The sequence below is a fragment of the Barbatula barbatula genome (assembly GCF_947034865.1).
Source record: "Barbatula barbatula genome assembly, chromosome: 11".
Classification (NCBI taxonomy): Eukaryota; Metazoa; Chordata; class Actinopteri; order Cypriniformes; family Nemacheilidae; genus Barbatula; species Barbatula barbatula.
The window spans coordinates 2,221,436-2,241,578 of NC_136774.1; the positions used below are offsets into that span (position 1 = coordinate 2,221,436).

The window sequence follows — 20,143 nt, forward strand, 5'->3', positions numbered from 1 at the left end:
TAGATTACTAAATTAGATTAGATTATTATTAGTTCATGGTGCATTCATTCATGTTAACAGTGACAATATTTGATTTGAATAATGTAAATGCTGAAATTAACATGAATATTAATAAATGTTCGCACTTGAAACTGTACGTTACTGAAACATTACGTCCTGTTTCATTTACAAAAATCCCTTTGCTTTGTCAGTCAATGATAGAAGATATTTTTCATGAACCATCGTTTTAAAAAGTAAGAGAAACTGTCCACCTAAACAATGAGAAACAGAGCATTAACAGATCTCCCTTTATACCATGCTTTTATTGCATTAGAAAGAAAAATACAAGAGCGTATTTCAGTTTTAGTCCTTATTCTATCTGAACCAGTATATTCTTGCAATAAGATTGTCATTCACAGTAAATTCATTGAAGGTAATCAGAAAACATCCTTATTTACAAACAACAAAATATAGTGTAGACGTTTTCAGTTACACTAAAAGTGAACGGAAATTATACTATTTTGGAATTAAGTTGTTTTGAGTAAGTAATTGAAAATATTTTAAGTTAAACATATTGTTTTGATGTTTAAGTTAACTACATTTAAGTAAATATTCCTTTACCAAATAGGACACCAGAAAAAACCCAGAAATAGTTACGGAATAAGGCTTGCGGGATTAAACTAAGAATACAACATTTTCTTGTCAACACATTAACCAGAAATGTTTTGGCACGTATATCTTCTATTCAAATAATGTGCAATACTTTATCCAGACATTGCTTTCTGGATCTTGGTCCCTGAAGTTGTATTCCAGGTATAATGTTTGAAAACAAAAAAAATACATAATGCTTAGAAAAAGTTGATGAACAGACAATATGATATAATGCATAATGATGACTGCCACCAAAACACTCTTACCTCAGTTTGTTAAATAAAAAAAGGTCCATGCAGAGATACCGAAAGAGATTAGGCATGCCTGTCTATAAAGCACAGTTTATATAAAGCAACTAGAATGACATTGGGAACACAATTTTATTAACGCACAGAACTGCTGACCTACAGCTAAACGGACAATAACATTACAGGTCAAATAACAAACACTTTTAATGAAAGAATTCTCAAATACCATACAGCACAAAAATTATGCTTTTGAACCTTCTGGAATGCATTTCACCCTCTCTCGTCATAAGGGAAAATTTATTGTCTGTAGGTACAATTGCTGTCAATAGAGCTTAAACTCTAAACCAGAACATTCCTGTACTGTTTGACAGGAAGAATTATGTGTGAAAATATTATGCTCCGTATTTACATCCAATAACTTTCATTTTTATGAGTCATCTGCTGATGAACATATTAAGTGCTTTAGTCTCTGGGGCCAGTTGCATATTTATCCTTAGCCGCTAAGTTTAGACTGTGTCTTAACAAGTGTTACTGACTAGCAATTAGACCAATCTTCCTCTTTATGTAACTGACTGTAGTTATGTCCATTCTTGAAGAAAAAAATGAGATGACTAACTTGTAAGACTATTCTAAGCAGTTTATGCAACCGGGTCCCTGGTTTAGGCTCTGAATACACACATTTAAGCTTTTTAGAGAATGTAGACCAGTTGCCACCAGGAGTTCCTAAGTCCACCAAAGAGAAGTTCAAAGGTCAACAATGTCACTGCTGACACTGACAGAGTCATCATGTCGATTGACTTTTAGGTAAGTGTGACCCCCCCTATTGTTCGATTGTGAACTTTCAATATCAGGGGTCAGAAACGGCCTGGTGCTTTCTGCACTGGGCATCAGGATACTAGGGGACGGGTGCAGTGAAACTGGGCAGGATAGAGAAGAAGGCACTGGTACCTCCGAGACCCAACGGAAGCCCTGATGGGTGGGTGTAGGAGGGGCTGTGACTTGGCGACTGGGCACAGCGCTAGGAATGCAGCGGCCCAGCCCTGCTGAGGAATCTGAAAACAACGTGTGCTCATCATCACTACTCATTGACAGCGTGATCTGGGGGTCACTGTTCCGTCGCATCCACAGTCTCGGAGATGGAGGAGGTGATGGAGGGCAGAGTGGATGGAACAGGCTCGGCCCATTTAGAAGATGCTCGCGGTGAAGTGCCTCATCAATGCTGCGGCTCAGGTCGATTGGGGTTGGAGGACGCAGATCAAAGTCAAAAAGCGAGGCGGCTGATTCCTTGTCCCCATCTGCTAAACTGCTACTTAAAGAACGCTGAGCTGGCTGAGAAAGTGCCTGAAGCCGTAACAATGAACCCGCTGAGCCCCCTGCAAAGCTTTTCGAATTTCGGCCATGATTGCTGTCTTTAAGTGGGTCATGATTTCGTATCAGGCTCTTGCTAATGTCCACCCCTGACCGCTCCTGTCCTGCCCAGTTATTGGGCAATTCTCTGACCACTCCACTGCTGCTGGATCCTCCATTTCCACTGCTTTCAGATTTTTTTTGTTGCCTTACTTTCAGGCTTTGAACAATCTTTGCCCAACATGTGTGCCTGCTGTTAGAGTTAGACGATTGACAGGGAGAAGGCAGGTTTTCTGTGGCAGCTCCTTCTTGTCTTGGTGCTCTACATATTTGGCCCCCACTTGGTCTCCAGAAGACCCATGAGGACACTAGGAGGAGAAAGAAGGCCCAGGCAAGCTCCAACAGACGTGCCCAGAACTGGCAGAGCCACCAACCCCAACGAAATAGCCTCCAGTCTCCTAGTAGCCCGTACAGCCACATACAAGAGTAAATATGCAATAGACAGCACAGTGCCCCAAGGAGAGCACACGCTGCCAATACCCGTGCCAAAACCTGCACCTTGCGTCCACTCGTGCTCTTATTTTCAGCCTGAGCTGCGTGTTTTTGTGAAAGCTGTGGCAGTGCCAGGAAGAGGTACCATAAACATATTGCCAGGCCTCCAGTCAGCGTGAGGCTCTGTAGGACGACTGGAACAAAGGGTGAGAGTGCAGGCGAAAGCAGGTCTGCAGCAAGTAAGAGAGTGCACTGTAGAACAGCTAAAATTCCCAACAGAGCAGGCCGCTGAAAGGCTGGAGGAAGCAAAGGTACTCCTGCCACGTTTAATACCAGCATCACCAATGCAGCCTGCGCCAAAATAAACAGTGGCAACGATAGCGTGTATAAAGCTATTATGACAGGAGGTGGTAAAAGGACTCGTGTTCCATATGGGTCAAGAAAGAAGTGGCCCGCTCTAACTGCACCTGCAACCAGCAAAAGACTATTTGTGAGCACCAGTTCACCACGCTGAAGGCAGGGCATGCTGGGCGTTAACGCTAGACCAAAGGCAGCACCAGCGGTCAGTAGAAGGAAGAGAGTAGCAGAACCAAATACATGCAGCTCCCATGCAAATGACAACGTGCGATGCAGATCCGCCCATACCAATTTGCTCCCATTGGTGGAACCGAATTCATTAAGATCTTCATTTCGATCTTTGGAAAAATCGCAGGGGCCTACAACATTTGAACAGGGTTCCTTGACAAGACTGGGGGAGATAGGGCTCGACTTCACAGATGGGACTGTTTCATGCGAGACTGACGGGTCCTCTTCTGGATATCTGTCATTTTTTGCAGAGAATACGAAATGACCACGTCCTCTCGGCTGTGGAGAGGTAGTCTTAAGAAGAGAAGTCACATCTGTGGAGAGGAAAGAGGACAAAGCAATATTATTGCTTGAATATTGATAACCATTTAAGAACATGACCACATAAACACATAATGTATAATCTCTTTAGTCATTTCGAAAAAAAATATATTATATCAAAACCTAATTACAGTATATAACTGGAGGCACATTATTTCATATCTTAGGTATCAACGTCTAAAGATATGATACGTTTAAATATAATTTTTTTTGTAATTTTTCACAATTTCATTTTAGAAGTCTCGTTAGGAAATCCAAACATCATGTTTGATAATCTACTCTCAGGTCTGTTACCAAGCAACTAACATTGCACGAGCAGCTGTCCAGTGCATCTGAATACAATTCCTTACAGCAAAATTAGCAAGCAAAATGCAGTGCATTATATATATTCATCATTCTAAATATATGCAAATTACATTTTACATCTTTTAATTTGTCAAAAACAATTAAAGCAACAACGAGACGTTTTCCGACCTTGAGATAATCACTCTAAAATGATTGTAGTGGTAGGTCAACTCTTAACTGGACGAATTTGACTGCCGCTGCTTGCTAAGCAGCCCTCTATCGGCTGAAATAACACTTGTAAGTGTACGCTACGCGGGTAGGTTCACAAGCCCCGCAAATCACCTGCTTTATGGCATACGTCACGTTTTATTCATAGCCAGCTTTATCGTTTCGATGTAAACTTGTACGCACATGCGCAAGTATTCCCCAAACAACAATGTCAGCCTCATCCTTCATGTTTGAGCCACGTGACTCAAACATCATTTTTCTCCAGCAAAAAGTAGATTTACTGCACCACTACGACCAGCGGAGACTTGTATGTAAGTTATGCACACTACTATAAACACAAATACATGCCAAGTGTTTTAAAAGCATAGGAAAACCTTTTCAGTTTTTTATTGTGTAAACGTAATAAGCCTATTTAGAGCAACTGAAACCCATATGTAAATATGGTGATAGTTAACACAAAAAAATTAAATTCTGTCATCATTTACTCACCCTCTTGTCATTTCAAACCTGTATGACTTCCATTATTCTGCAGAACCTTTTTGGGTTAACTATCACTTTAATCTCATTGTTTCTATTGTTTCCACTCTTGACTAATGATATGATGTTTCATCACAGGAACCAAAAAGGCTTTATCTTAATCGAAACAAGTTATCGTCGTGCCACCATATTTGAATTTATTCTTCTTCTTTTCATTTTTTTAGTCAAATAACATCGCCCCTCCCCCACACACCTTCTTCAGAAGACAAGTGAACACACCGGAGTTATTTAGATCACTTTTATCATGGCTTTTATGATGGGTGTACGTGTTGAAGATGCAATTTTCTTTAACTAGTGACTATGTTTCTGAGAAATTTCTAATACAAATATGGTTTACTTAAAATAACAAAAAATCTATTATTGTAGATCTCAAATGTTGCAAAGGAAGCAAGTCAATATTTGTGTTAAACACCACAATACTAATGTTTACTTGGAACTACATCTCTCAGATGTGTTATTATTTTGAAGTATCTTGATGTTTTAGATACAATTTAAAAAATATAGGCTAAACCGACTATGCCAGCATGTCTTCAAAAGGGGCTTTTTATACTATAGTGACCGTGTTAATACCAAAAAAGGCTAAAAACTATGTCATATCTGTCCCTCTGCTGCAGCTCTAACATCTCCATCTTGTTTCCAGAACATCAGAATTCGGATATTAAACCACTTCTCAATGCAGGCGTTTTTGTATGCCTTTGTCTTGTATAAACAGTACTCAGTCTACCTTCTGCTTTTCACTTCTGGTTAACTTTAACTCCATTCATTCTTCTCCAGCTTCTGTCTCTTCTTTCTAAACATACCTAGATTGTCCACCTCCTTTCTGCTCCTGTCCTGTCTTTACAGGCACATGTTTGTTAAGCTTTTCTTCAAGGTCTTTGTGAATGTGACCAGCTGTGTCACACAGACCAATTTGTGTTATACAGACATATTTGTCAAAAGCACAGCTAACCCTGTTAAAAAGATAACAGCATTGAGAACACCATCATCCTTGCTCTTTTCAGCAGAGAAATAAACAAAACTGTGAAAACCGTTTGGACTACATCGGTCAATCTTACCTGTAGTGCCCTTTTGATCCGTTTTGCTTGACAATGTCAAATTTGTAGATTCTATTGACGTATCTGTAGTGATGTTGTCTACTCCTTTGTTTCCTGTCCCCTTTAAGATGTCCTTAGATATTGTTGCTAATGTTGAAGCGATTGTTGGTTGCGAGTAGTTGGAACTAAAGGTGTCCACTTCTGATAACTGTATCCTTATTTGTGGGTCATCTTTGTTTGTGCGGGTTCCACTGGAAGATGGTAAAGTGGTTAAGTTTCCTTTTGGCTGGAGTACCGCTGGAAGGGTTGTGCCTGATAAAAGAAAAGTGTGAAATCATGAACAAACATAAAAGAAAAATGTTTGGTCTGTCATAATTAGTTTCTGACATTTAAAAACATTTGTGTTTTTGTCATCTCTCTCACTCGACAATTCACACAGAGACAACCATTTCCATTTTATTATAGCCACAGGTACCTTGTACTGGGTTTGTTCTTCAGTATTGATCAAGAGAATTATGTGTGGATTTTGGATTATGAATAGAAATAAGTGAGAACCTAATGACATTGAAATAGATCAGATTAATAGTGATCTTAATGCATTGCATACCTGTTTCCAATCGAGTCCTGTTAATGTCCCCTTGGGCCATCCTACTGGAAGAAGTCTGGACATCATCATTTATATTAGCGGCTGTACTTGCGGGTTGGCTGGTCTGGAAAGAAGAGTTGACTGTTGGATCTGTATGCGCTTCGGCTCTGCTTGCCGGGACACTAAAAGCTGTCTGGACGTGTGGTCTGTACTGGGCATGAGAGTCTGTTGGTGACCTTTTCAAATCATATTCTCCAGGTATAGACACATCGCCTGAGCCGGTTCTTAACCAGTTAGCATTCTTGAATTCAACCTCAGTCTTGAGTATAACGTTGACGCTCCGATTGGTGAATGGAGGTTCAGTTGAAGGGCTCCTGAGTGTTCCAGTATCAACAGAATCTTGTGGTAGTTTGTCAGTGTGGGTAGGTCTTCTTCGGACTCGACTTTTGGGTGATAAAAGTTTAACTCTTGATTCATGAATGCCATTATGTGAAGGTTTTGCTGACGATATATCTGCAATATTTATGGAACTTTCCCCATTGGAATGACTTTGTAATGGTCTGACAATTTCTAATGCAACATTTCCAGCCAGTCCACGGTCCTTTTTTATGATAGACGCTTTCGCATGATAGAAAACCAGGTGGTGTTTTGGGTGACTGGACAGCGGAGAAAGAGAGTTTCCATGGCCATCATTTCTGATTGCCTGAATTAGGTGCAATAACAGAAAGAGCTTGAGTAGAGGCACCATAGTGACTCTCTTCTCTGTGATGAAGGCACCTATGCCTGTGGTTGGTAGTTGGAATCATATGTTCACCTCTTTCTTCTCATTTCTCCTCCTACAGAGACAAACACAGAAACTGCAAATGAAACTCCCAAATACTTGAATAAAAATGCATAATGTTGAACAATACAGCATGAGACACATGCTCCATTAACGTCATTCATTCTAGAGATTTTGACAACAACCCCGGTTGTGAAATGAAACTGCATTACTGTAAAAATGTAGTTGTATTTATAAGTGTAATTTGAAAGACCTCACTGGATGACACAGTTCCAACTGAGACAGCCCATAACAAACTGATGTTTTCTTTTCAGCTTTTCTAACCCTTACCCCAAACGCCAGAATTGAATGCAAAGAAAAGTTAACAAAGTAACAATTTCATTTGAACTCCCCTGTAAGTATGCAGTAAAGTGCTTATATGTCAAAGACTGAAAGAGCATTTATATAGATAGATATATACAGCATTCTTTTTGACCCCAAATGCATACATTATTGAGAATGTAAATATTTTGCAATAGGCGCGATAGCAACTTTAACTAGCTTTTCATTTTCCAATTAATTCCAGATGGATACAATTTCATTCTTATCTTTTTTCTGTTTCAATATATCATTACATACATAGGTTCCGTTTTCAGCATAACTCATTGCATTGTCCTTTATCTGCACAGGGTTTTTCATGCATAGAAAAATTGGAGGGGCCACCTCAGACTGTGATTTTAACTGCAGTTGCGGCATTACGCCCCAGGAGGCGCTGTTTCATTATAAGCACCAGTGAGGCACTGAAGTATGGAAGCCGTAAAGTGCCAAACAAAACAACAAATCACAAAACGCAACACCAAATCTGAAAACACATTAACAAACCATAAAGCACAACAACAAATCCGGAACAACAAATCAATCAAGATAAACAGTCAGGTGTGTTTTTTCATAGAAAATAATGGAGTTTGTTCAGCACTACTTTCAAGAAGGACATTCATATGGCGTGATTCTAGATATGCTTCTAACATATCATGATATTAAGATCAGCTTGCGCTCTATTGAAAGACACCTCAAGAATGCAGGTTTATTCAGACGAAAAAACGATTCCCTATTAATCGATGTCAGGAATGCTTTCAGAGCAAATGCAAAACACCAAATTTGAACCCACAATAAGGATAATACATTATATATTTGTGTACACTGACGCCAGCTACTTCTTGTTATTCTGTGCCGCTAGCTACAGAACAGTACTTCCTGTTTATCTTGATTGACAGGGGTTCCGTCCAATCAGCAGTAACTACCCGGTCACACAAAAGACCTACCTTTTCCGGTTTGACCGAATTGTCGTTGTGTTTTCTGACTTGTCGTTGTGTTTTCTGATTTGTTATTTTGTTTCCGGATTTGTCGTTGTGTTTTCTGACTTGTCGTTGTGTTTTCTGATTTGTTATTTTGTTTCCGGATTTGTCGTTGTGTTTTATGGTTTGTTAATGTGTTTTCAGATTTGGTGTTGCGTTTTGCGATTTGTTGTTTTGTTTGGCACTTTACGGCTTCCGTACTGAAGAGTACGTTGAAGCGCTTTTACGAGCTATATCAAGTATATTTTTCGGCTGTTCTGGTGTTATTTCTTTTGGATCCAAGTACATTCAATTTCTTAGTTTCCTTAAATGAACCTGCTAGTTGAATCAGCGTTAAGGGCTCTGCATAGTCCAGGCGAATTGCGCTTTCGTTCTGCGTTTTGGGGTAAAACGAAGCTCGAAAACGTTGAGAGACAGTATAGTGTTTTCGAACAATCCAACACCACCTTGTTTCTGGAGGCGGGGTTTACATGACGTATGCAAATAGCCTCTGCACACATGACCACACAAACAACATAGATGTCTGCAATGACGACCGAGCGTTATCGCAAGCGCATAGCTGTGTGGAAAGAGACAAGCAAAAGCATTCAAGCTGCTCAAATGTTATCGTTTTATTTTTTAATGTAGACCTTATCTGACCTCACCTCAGATAAATAAAACTATGCGTTATTTCCCACAGACCGGGTGGCGCTACATGACACACCCCTCTATTAAGTAATGGCCATGGACCAATGGTGGCTCGACGGTGTTTACCGGCCAACACAAACTTTCCCAGAGAGTTTGCTGCCGCGAACTAGTGAAACGATTTGTCGTTTGGACCAGATTTTGTTCGAAATCAGGTCACAGATGGTCGTTTTTTCGATTTCGAATGTAGTACGAGAACGACTCGCAAACGATTGACCCATTTGAATCGATTTGTTTAAACAGTTGAAACTATTCAGTCACTAGCAAACATAAGAGAACAGTGAATCATGCCCATATCTAAAAGGAATGCATTTAAAAGATCATTTATCCCACTAGCGGTAACCATTTTAAACCAATTGTTTTAAAGTGTTCATAATGAGTTGAAAAAGATCAGTAATGTGTTGTATAGGAACATGTGTTTTATGTGTTTTTATTATGTGATATGTGGATGTATTGTATGTTGTGCCAGTGTCAAAAGATGAATTTCTGTTCAAGTAACAGACAACAAAGTAAACTAACTAACTAACTTAAAGCTCAGTGAACCACAAGAGAACGCAGGATGTGAATAAGCTTTGCTTATTTAGTTAAACTGGTGAATTCAGTTGGCTATTGTGGTCTGAAAAGTTGGTTGAATTGATAAAAAGCTTATATTAGATTTTTAGCAAATTTTCTGTTGGTTGGATACATTTTATGTTTTATATAACTTAATAATTATAATTTTCATTAAAGTTTAAGAACGTTTATATATGTTGTTTGTAACGTGTTTTGTTAATCCACAGGGACGGTAGGACTACATGTGCGTATATACAAGATCAGGATGGCACCACCTCTGCCTCATGCTGCTTTTTATGAACTGTTATATCATATCTTATGACTTACAATGGGAACAGTGAAGACCATAAAGATTAAAAGATAATAAGAAAAGAGAACAGTCCAAGGGGGAAACAGACAGGTGTGGTCCGTCCAACTCTGATGAAAAATAGGTTTGACTCTTTTATTCAAATTGTGTTTGTTCAGCTTGAGCCAATGTGTTCTGACATGTTTAGTCCTTGTGTTATCAGGAACTTATATCAGTATTTTTCTGTGAATGAAAACATTTATGACAAGTTCTAACAGGAGCCTTCTACCTATTACAAACTGAAAGTCACTCACTCTGTTGATCTTTTCCTACAGTCTTTGTTTGGGAAAGATGTAATCTGTGTAGGCGACAAGTCAAGCGTCACCTCTGCTGCTTCTATTAAGAGAAACACAATCACACTATTACATTTAGGATAATGATCATGGTAACTAATACTTAACTGTTGAATGGGCATGAATGATACCTCAGATCAAACAACTGCCATTTCAACAACTTTATCTAAACCTTCCACGGATCTTCCATGAAAATGTGAGATCTTTTCACCTGGGCATCATTAACTTGTGTGCAGAGGCCTATTAAGACCTCATGGTGCCCCTGGGAAACAGCCCCATATGGTTAATCCGCCACTGCTTGTGTGATGAACTTATTTTTTATGCGACTGATTAAATACAGCCGCAGAAAAACGTAAAAGCCCTCTCAAAATGTGTCAAAACAACATTTCTAGATGCAATGTGGTCATTCCAGTCCAGTGTCTGTTGAATTTCAACAAAATCAAACCTCAGGATAGACATAGTCACCCAACGGCAATTGTAAAGGACGCACGAAAACTGTGATAGAACTGTGTCATCAAACTGTGTCATCAAATAAAAAGTTTGGTAACACTATACAATAAGGTGCTACTGGTTTACAATTAGTTAAGATTAGTTAACAATTATAATACAATTAAATACGTTTTTCGTCTTTACAACCAAATATTTTACACGAAAATATAGAGCATCATTATTTTGACCTGTTTCTCCAGTTTTCTAATTTCTTGCAAATATATGCAATCTAGGAACAATATTTTTATTATAAATTTTGAAATATTGTTAGTAGTTTGACACTAAAATGATCATTTTACCCACACAGAGATAGAAGATTTTAACCTCAGAAAAAGGGTCTCTGAAATAGTCATAATTTTTTCCGTGGCTGTAATAATGCAAGTACACCTTTTCAAATAACAGAGATTACAAGATTATTAAGAAAGATCTTTTTTTAAACAAATGAAACATACATAAATAGTCATAAAAAAGCCTAGTTATTGCTATAATATGTAGGAAGTTGCACGTGAGCATGGCCCTTTATATAAGCTGATGAGTGGGACGGTTGTGTTTTAGTTGGTTTCTAAACAAAGTGGACTAGCTTGTTTACATTCTCCTCTTTCATTTCATTCAAGTCTTTATGGATTTATTCTTCCGAACTGGCTGCATTTATCAGGAAACAGTAAATAACTTCTTGAGTAACATCTTCTCATCTGACGGTTGAAAACACAATGACAGTTTATTACACCACCAAAAGTCACAACAAGGTCATGTTTATACTTCATAATCATATGTTGACAGGCCTACCTGTGCCAGTCAACGGCGCCTTGAACACCCTAAACACCTAGCAGTAGTAACTTTTTTGTCTTGAAAGAAGAAATAAAGACTGAAGGCTAATCAGAGTCTAAACCAGAAGACAACCTAGAGAAAGCGTTACACGGCGGCCACTTCATCAATTGAAAGAGACGTCTGTTACAGCAGCTGGTCTCTCTCTTCCCTCACATGCACACTCAAAGATTCCATACAGTCAGACATTTCCGTACATTTCCGTGAATGTTTCCAGGCATAGACAGAGGCCCATTTGTAGTCACTGAGATCAGAGCTGTGTGTGTCAGAACTAACCAGCCAGAGAATTACAGCATTCCTGACAGTGTAGAGACACAAGAATATGGATTACGCGTGTTGGGTTTCGTGATTGTGCGATTAATAAATAAACCGTACTGTAGTTTTGCGTGTGCGTAAGAGAGTCATATTCACTGTGGTAAGATGTAGTATTCTGTAGTACTGATTGATTCCAGTCGATTTTTATATAATTTAGTAAGGTTCAAAACACTAAAGTATATGTACATTCAACTGTGCAACTCATTTTCCTGACTATTTATGTGAAGAATTGTGGTTGTTTTCAGAGACGATTGAAGCAGTTTTATACTTCACCAGCTATAACTGTTTGGTCAGCAAAACTTGAAACCCCTGTAGCACCAGTGCTTTGAGTAAAATAGTCCCGCAGCTGCAGTTGGACATAAACAATTCAAGCCTCAAAGGAATGTCTTCTTTAATTCCTGAGCAGCCTTAAAACCACTTATGCTACACAGATGAAATCAACCCGCTCATGTGCTCGCCCACATAAGCCAAAGGGTTCTTTGGTCCACCTGGCTGAAGGCAAACTTGTTTTCATAGGGCACACGGCTGGGTGGTATGACTTTATGGAGCATTTGACACTAAAATATACAATATCAACAATGTTTATGAATGTGCTGTGCAGTCAATTTAAGCTGAGCGTATACCGCAATACACCAGCTGGTTTACGACAGATTCTATGCCCCATTCAGTCACAATTCAGATTGATCTCATTGATAATCTTAGTTTTACAGTTGCGATGCAAGATTTTTCTTTCTGTATTCCAACATTTGGACAACATCTTTTCCTCTATTTTACCATTTATTCTGGCTTCGAATCCATAGCAATCAGTGATCAAGATTTAAGTTTCAGTGTTCTACCAGTTCACACAGTTATTATTGATAGGCATGATGGAAAATGGAGATGCTGTTCTCTCCCATAAGACTACAGTTTATGGAGATCATTTCTGTCACTGACTGACAGGCTCTAAAAACATTTCAGTTTAAAGGGGATGTGCAACGGTGTTTCATGCATTCTGACTTCTTTACCGTGTTAAACGTGTTGTCTTCTCATGCATGACATGGTCAACTTGTCAAAAAACGAGTTGGACGTATGACGTAGTATTTCAGTGCTCGATACTCTCCCCCAGCACTCGTATAGGGTTAGGAATGTTTTTTTCGTGTCAACCGCCCAGAGTGAGAAAACAGGGAGAGCGGGAGGAGCATGTGCACACGTCATCCAGCTGGAACAAGAGAGAGAGAGCACTGCATTCAGCTGTGTTTGTTTGTTTGTTTCGGTGAGGAATGTTATATAAACGGTGGCTATAACGCTGGATTTTAAGATCGTTTGAAACTAGTCCATTGAAGCCTAGCACAGTATACAAAGCTAAGAATAGAGAGGTTAGTAAGGTTTTTATTTATGCATTTTTTTATTTTTGGGGAAATAAGAAGGGACAAGAATTAGGATAAATCAATCAGCGAAGTGTTGACGGAAGAGATGCGTTTTTAGGCATTAGAAAGTTAAAGCACACTCCGAGGTAGGGATGAGCGATCTGACGATCTTAAATCGAGATCAGTCTTCAATGTGTCCTCAATCCACTTTTCAACGGAATTGCGAGGAACCTGACCTTTTTGTCTGTCGTCTAAAACAAGAGGTGTGTTCAACAACATTCAGCGCTGCACAGACCCATTGGCGTGTGATATTGAAGCTACGCTAGAGCAGAGAGCTTTGCATGCTTTTGGATCACTTTCGCCAAGTTGCGAGGTCGTGCAATACAGTTTTGCAAGTGCATTAGACAGGGTGGCTTGTTTGTGTGTGACGTCAGTTGATGGCGCACAGCTAATTTACTTCATTAATTTTGCCATTGAAACTTGTTTCCCGGCTGCATTGAGTTCATATAGCCTATGTCTAGAGCCCTGTGATTTCTGTGATGTGGAGTCCTGCTATTTAAATCTGTGATCTGCCGGTTCTGCACGTATGAGTAAATGTGTTGCACAGTAGAACGCTCATGGATTGGTCTTTGTCTCACTGTACGAGGACATAAACACTTGCACTTCATGTCCAGAGTTGCCCTGAGAGTTTATTTCCGGTTCAATTAACTTTTTTTGAAAAAACTATCGTCACTGAACTACTTATACTGAAAGTCAAGTGTCTATTGTGGGAGGGTCTTCACGACGACCCGTCATAATAAAAAACAGGTTAACCTAAACGCTCGAATGAAAAAATACTGTAGTGTTCTGTTGTATTTGATATAGCAAATTGTGGTATTCTTGTTGTAAATTGATCAACGGTAGTAATAGAAGTATACTATAGTAAGGTTCAAACACACTATATTATCTAGGAATTTTACTTCAGTTATGTGGACAAGCATTAATTTCTTTTGTTGTTAACCAGTCTATGGATGTCATGACAGTTTCTGTGCATTTGTGTTTTTTAAGATAATAACAGACTTTTATACTTGTGCTACCTGTACAACTTTTTGGCCTCTTCTTCAGAACTCCAAACCTCTGTAGCACCAGTGCTATGTGCAAAAAACTGTACAACCATGTATTTCATTTCAGATCGAGGTTCGAGATTTTTTGTTATGAAGATTGTGATATGCTTTTTTGGGAAGGTCGCCCAGCCCTACCCCGAGGTGGTAATGTGGCCACGACATGACGCGGAGATATGCAGAAACTGTCTTGAGTTACGGCCACTTTTAAAAAATGCGCTCATAAATGAAGCTGTCCATTAGAAGTAAAAAAGGAGTTACTATCAATACCATAACTGGCTACATGTATAGTTGGCTTATGCTCTACTCTGATGAAATGACACCATGTGAGTGTAAAGTTCCTTTTGAATGAAGCTAAAGGGTGGAGGTGACTGGTTTGGGAGTCCTGCGTCTGGGTTTCAGTTTTAAATGACAGGAAACCCTCTCTCCAATAGTACGGATTCGAAACAAGTTGATGCAAGCCAGATGGTGCAACCAAAAAACCTTCTATTCTTTCTCTTTCACAAGCACGCACATATTTTTAATGGGAAAAAAACTGATGCCATCACAATGTTAAACCATAAAGAACACAAAAACATCACTATATGACAGTGTATTAAAAAAGCTATTTTATATACAACTGCCCTGCACCAGGTGTAGCCTAGCCGGTCAACGTCATGGGAAGTAATGACTCACGGCAACACAGAAAGTTTATTCCCAACAAAAAATGACGTTTGATTTGTTGGGAAAATCTCAGTTTATAACTTCAGGAGTTCCCCCACACACACAATCTTTATAGAAATAGGTTTATTGAAGGAGCGGCTCAATCCCAAGACCCGACTCCCCAGCAAACACAGCACGTTCTGACGACGTCTTCTTTTGGTCACCGTGACATATATTTGTGAGGACGTCTTGGCAACGTTCCATTTCTTTGAATTTTTGCTTACGTCCAGGAACGGAATCCCATGGAGAAAGCTGTAGCGACGTGATGTACTGGTCTTCAGAACCTGGACACTGGTCATTTGATTAATGAATCCGGTCATTTCTGCTGATTATGTTATTGTATGGAAAATGTATGATCAGAGTCAAATCTGTTATAATATCAAGACGAATGCTGTAAATCCGACTCCCGACAGCTATTAAACAAGAGTTTAATTCGATACCATATTTAAAACTGTGTTTCTATTTATTCAGCATGTGCACATGCCTTCTCTGTTCAGTGCATGTTGACTTTTATTAATTTGAATACAGAATTGCTCAAATTATGCATAACATTTCATCTTGAATGCGCTCATAAAACCACCATTAATTGAATCCTCCATGTGAGCGATGATAATTGTTTAAATCAAATATGAAATGATTTTAATGACGTGACTGTTTGGTCGCTATGACGTGCTCATCACGTATCAGCAACGTTATTTGGTGCGTCACTGCGACGAATATGGCACGGTCCAGGTACGTCTTCGGGAGGTAATCACCACGTCCCAGCAACGTCCAATGTTACGTAATCACGACGAATATGGGAATCACAAAGTTTCGTCGCCGGGACGTTATTTGCTACGTCGTGGCAACGAACATGGTCCGTAACTGTGTCCGTCGGGTCAAGACGCGCATGTTATTGCGCATTTCAAATAAGGCCATTGGCCATCATAGGCGCCGAAGGAGTACGACTATATGTCCTCTGTCGTTTCAGTTACGAACACGTTCTGTTGCTACACGAAGTAAACAATAAAGCATCACGATTATCTGTCATGTAACCGTCTGCATGTGAAATTGACGCTACCTGAGAGAACTGTTGACTGCGGGTAACGTTAGCTGTCACGAGCTATTCCATTATCCACACACAAGTACACGCGTGTATTCGACACGATCATTTATAACCTGGTAAATTAAAGAGGTACGTTTTTTCTTACGCTTCGACGCTCGGTTTTGTCCTTTGCTGTCTTCACGTCGTTGGTATCGCATTCATTTGTAGGTCCATCGCAAACCAGATACTCAGCTACGACAGTTACTGCAGGCGCGATATATCCCCTTACCTCCTTCAGTTGAGCTCGTGAGACATTGCGACACAAAATACAGCCCGCGCTCCTCTCTCTCTCTCTCTCTCTCTCTCTCCTCTCTCTCTCTCTCTCTCTCTCTCTCTCTCTCTCTCTCTCTCTCTCTCCTCTCTCTCTCTCTCTCTCTCCTCTCTCTCTCTCTCTCTCTCTCTCTCTCTCTCTCTCTCTCTCTCTTTCTCTGTATCTCTCTCTCGCGCGCGCGCCGCTCTCTCTCTCTCTGTATCTCTCTCTCTGTATCTCTCTCTCTCTCTCTCTCTCTCTCTCTCTCTCTCTCTCTCTCTCTCTCTGTATCTCTCTCTCTCTCCCTCTCTCTGTATCTCTGTATCTCTCTCTCTCTCTCTCTCTTTCTCTGTATCGCGCGCGCGCGCGCTCTGTCTCTCTCTCTCTTCCTCTCTCTGTATCTCTCTCTCTTTCTCTGTATCTCTCTCTCTCTCGCGCGCGCGCGCGCTCTCTCTTTCTCTCTCTCTCTCTGTATCTCTCTCTCTATCTCTCTCTCTCTCTCTCTCTTCTCTCTCTCTCTCCTCTCTCTCTCGCGATCTGTGTATAAGCATTACCTGAGCAAAGTCTGAAAATGACCTGTATGCAGTTTTCTATGGTCCATTTCGTATGTCATCAATAGTCCTATGCTTTTTAAAAACATCACTAGTGCCATTCTTATGCTTATCCTTTAGATACACTGTGAAGCACAATTGATAATAAAATTCATTTTTTAAATTAGATATAAATTTGTAATGAAGTGTGTCCTGTTGTAATGTCTGTGGAGGGCTCAATAATCTGTGAGAGTTATCATCCCCTAATCCTGTTAATCCAGACCGGATTATAGCAAATTACTTTCATTACACTTTCATGTAACCATAGACAGACAGTGAAACGGTCACAACACACACAAAAATCATATCCTGTAATCCTTAAATTGATCAAGTCTGTTTTATAAAAACCTGTTTAGGCATCAACAACACTGTAATACATGATACGCAATACATTTCATACATGAGCACAGTTGGAGACCACAAGAAATTAGACACAACAGAAGGTGTTTTTGCTCGTGTTGCTAATAGAAGAGCGAATCAATGCTGAGGATATTCACACACACGCATCAGTTATTTCGTCATTACACCACCTGTGTGTGTGTGTGTGTGTGTGTGTGTGTGTGTGTGTGTGTGTGTGTGTGTGTGTGTGTGTGTGTTGCTACTACCAGCTACTATGCTTGTTTGCAAATTCAATTGACAATGATTGTTTCATTTCTGTGTGATCATATTTCTCGCTGCTAAATTTGGATCTATAGCGTGCACTGTTTTCTTTGCGCATCAAGCTCCGACCATAAGTAATTACTGTAAGAATTCAAACGTTTGGCTCGTGATACAAATTTCTGATTATGTGTGTGTTTAAAATATGTACTACACTGTAAAAAACATTCTGTAGAAACTAAAGTATCACTGGGAGCAGTTTCCCAGTATTTTACTGTAGATTTACATTTATGTAATTTGATGGCAACAGTTTGTTCAGAGACAAATGAGCATTAAACATTAAAAAGTCTTTATCCTTACAGAAAAAAATATAGATAACAATAACAGCCTCGTGCAAAGCATTCTGGGAACCAAAGTTTGAAAAAAATGAAAAATGTTTATGTGGATTTCTGCTGTGAATGTTTTGCATGAAGGGCTTTCTTTCTGTAAAGATAGAGACTTGGCAATGTTTAATATAAATTTATCTTTGAACAAACTGTTGCCAATACATTAGATAATTCTACAGTAAGTTACTGTCAACTAGCTTCATGACTACAGCAAAAACGTTTACTGTGTACGGAGCATCTGCAGGTTAACAGGATAACGGTAATCTGATCACTTTCTAAGGCTATTTAACGGGACCACAAAACCACATGCAGATCTTGAAATGGGGGGCACGCGGGGCCCCAAAATGTAGATATTTTCCATTTGCCCCAAACACTTCACATTTCGTAACGTAGCATTTTATGCATCTGGGGTTTAAAAATATATATGTCCCCAACTAGAGTCCCCCTAGTAAATCTCACAGCTATTTCCAGCACTGACCACATGAATAACCTTATTTCTTATCAACTGTCCATATGAGGTGAGACACAGATGAGCAGAAATAGAAATACAGGTTAAATGAATAAAAACATTTTCATTTTGCCTAGTGCCACCAGGCAGCACAAGTCGCCTGTTCCTCACGTGTTTGTGCATGTTTTCCAATAGCTGCCCAGTCAGGGGTAATGACATCACACACTTAGCATCGCCAGACACCACATTCAGTGTCTGCACTGTATGCTAGGCCCTATTGCAGTCTGTTTTCTGTCACATATGGTCGTGATTGCGTTGTAATGTGTGATAATGGTAATCCTTATAAGTGGTTATACCTTTAAATCAGTGTATAATTCATTATGGGTCTTGGTGGCTCTTACTTAACTAGTTAAAACCCTGTATTAATGTATATATGTACTGCATATAATTCTTGGTCTATATTCTTATAATTCTTTGTCTAATCTATTTTCTACTGTTTGAAGAGACATTTTTTTTGACCATACAGAAATATACAGACAACATAACATATTGGCTTGAGAACGGGAGCAGAGTAACTGTACTGCCACATGACTCTTGAAAAAATCTTTGGTACCCTGATGAAACATTTCTGCCATGTGAGTTATTGTGCCATTGGCAAGTCTCTGAGTGAAAGAACATTGCAGCGTGGCATGGGTCATGCTTACATAAGCTACTTGCTTAATCCAATCTCTCCTTTTTTCCAGTATTCCTGTATTTTTCTTTGGGTAGATGACATGGTATGAATGTATATGTTTTTGAGCTTATTCACTGGGACTGTTGCACTATATGTCAGATGTACAGTAGACGCCTGTCAGAACAATAAAGATGAGTCGCTGAATTACACAAACCACTGCACACTCCTAGTAATTTAGTTATGTAAAGAGACAAATGTTAAGAAGACACTAGAAAACATGTTTTATTTCATAGCCTTACTTTTGACAAAGTGACCGCATTGGGTAGTGTAAGGATTTGTTTGTGGGATTAAAAAGGAGAGTTCTACCACAGCACACCAGCACTGTTATGTAAAGTGTAATTTACTGGCAGCACAAAAAAAGTGACAACGATACAGAAAACTGTAAAAGATGAAATGCATATTGCTTACATTCATGTTTACACTTTGTACAATCTTGAAATTGTAGAAAAATTGGTTTTACTGTAGTTATGTCAAAACATTCATTGACGCTAAAGACAGCACAAAACATTTAAAGTCAGGCGTTTGTAAACTTTTGGACAGGGTGACAGATGTAAATTATTATTTTGTTATTATTCATTTTTACCAGAAGACAAAATAATAATTGTCAGGTCTTGAATGGTTGCTGATTTAGAAGCTAAAAATCTATGTCTTCAGGCAGAAAGGAGGTTTGGTTTTAAAGTCGTCTCTCTTTCTCTTGCTGTGTCTTTGGTAAAATTATGTTTCTTTTCCTGGATCACAAATGTTTTGGTTATGATCTTGTGTGTTTTATAGATACGGGGAGCATTCACATCAAAAACATAGTAAATTAAATTGTAAATTACCCAGCAACTACTGTATATTTGGCGCTGGTGATACTTTTTCGAAATAAACAAATTTCAATATTGAATTCACTAAATAGTATTACTATACCTTGGGAGACAAGTGTGAAGAGAAATAAATAAATGCCTCAGAGAGCACAATAGATTAAAGATACCGTGTGTAATTTTTTGGAGGAT

General features: G+C 39.2%; 1 protein-coding gene across 4 annotated transcripts; it reads right to left on the reverse strand.

Annotated features, from left to right (window-relative positions):
• Positions 1-275: 275 nt before the first annotated feature.
• On the reverse strand, positions 276-16,879 carry LOC306900566 (uncharacterized protein). 4 transcript variants are annotated; one of them, XM_079467682.1, is made up of 5 exons: positions 16,374-16,879; positions 10,245-10,326; positions 6,315-7,129; positions 5,729-6,019; positions 276-3,616 (listed from the first exon to the last, which is right to left on the reverse strand). In XM_079467682.1, the coding sequence occupies exons 3-5, from the start codon at positions 7,039-7,041 to the stop codon at positions 1,623-1,625; spliced, it is 3,012 nt and encodes a 1,003-aa protein (XP_079323808.1). In that variant the 5' UTR covers positions 7,042-7,129; positions 10,245-10,326; positions 16,374-16,879; the 3' UTR covers positions 276-1,622. The 4 variants fall into 4 exon arrangements, with proteins under 4 accessions (XP_079323808.1, XP_079323807.1, XP_079323810.1 ...); XM_079467681.1 differs by having other exon boundaries at positions 289-3,616; positions 16,251-16,813; XM_079467684.1 differs by lacking the exon at positions 10,245-10,326 and having other exon boundaries at positions 289-3,616; positions 16,374-16,473.
• Positions 16,880-20,143: the final 3,264 nt, after the last annotated feature.

What these genes read in the sequence shown, in the direction of transcription:
- LOC306900566 (XM_079467682.1), bottom strand. Translation starts at nt 7,041, where the DNA reads ATGGTGCCTCTACTCAAGCTCTTTCTGTTATTGCACCTAATTCAGGCA. An exon ending in CAGGACTCGATTGGAAACAG is followed by an intron (nt 6,020 to 6,314) that starts GTATGCAATGCA and finishes TTCTTTTATCAG; the next exon opens with GCACAACCCTTCCAGCGGTA. An exon ending in GGATCAAAAGGGCACTACAG is followed by an intron (nt 3,617 to 5,728) that starts GTAAGATTGACC and finishes TCCTCTCCACAG; the next exon opens with ATGTGACTTCTCTTCTTAAG.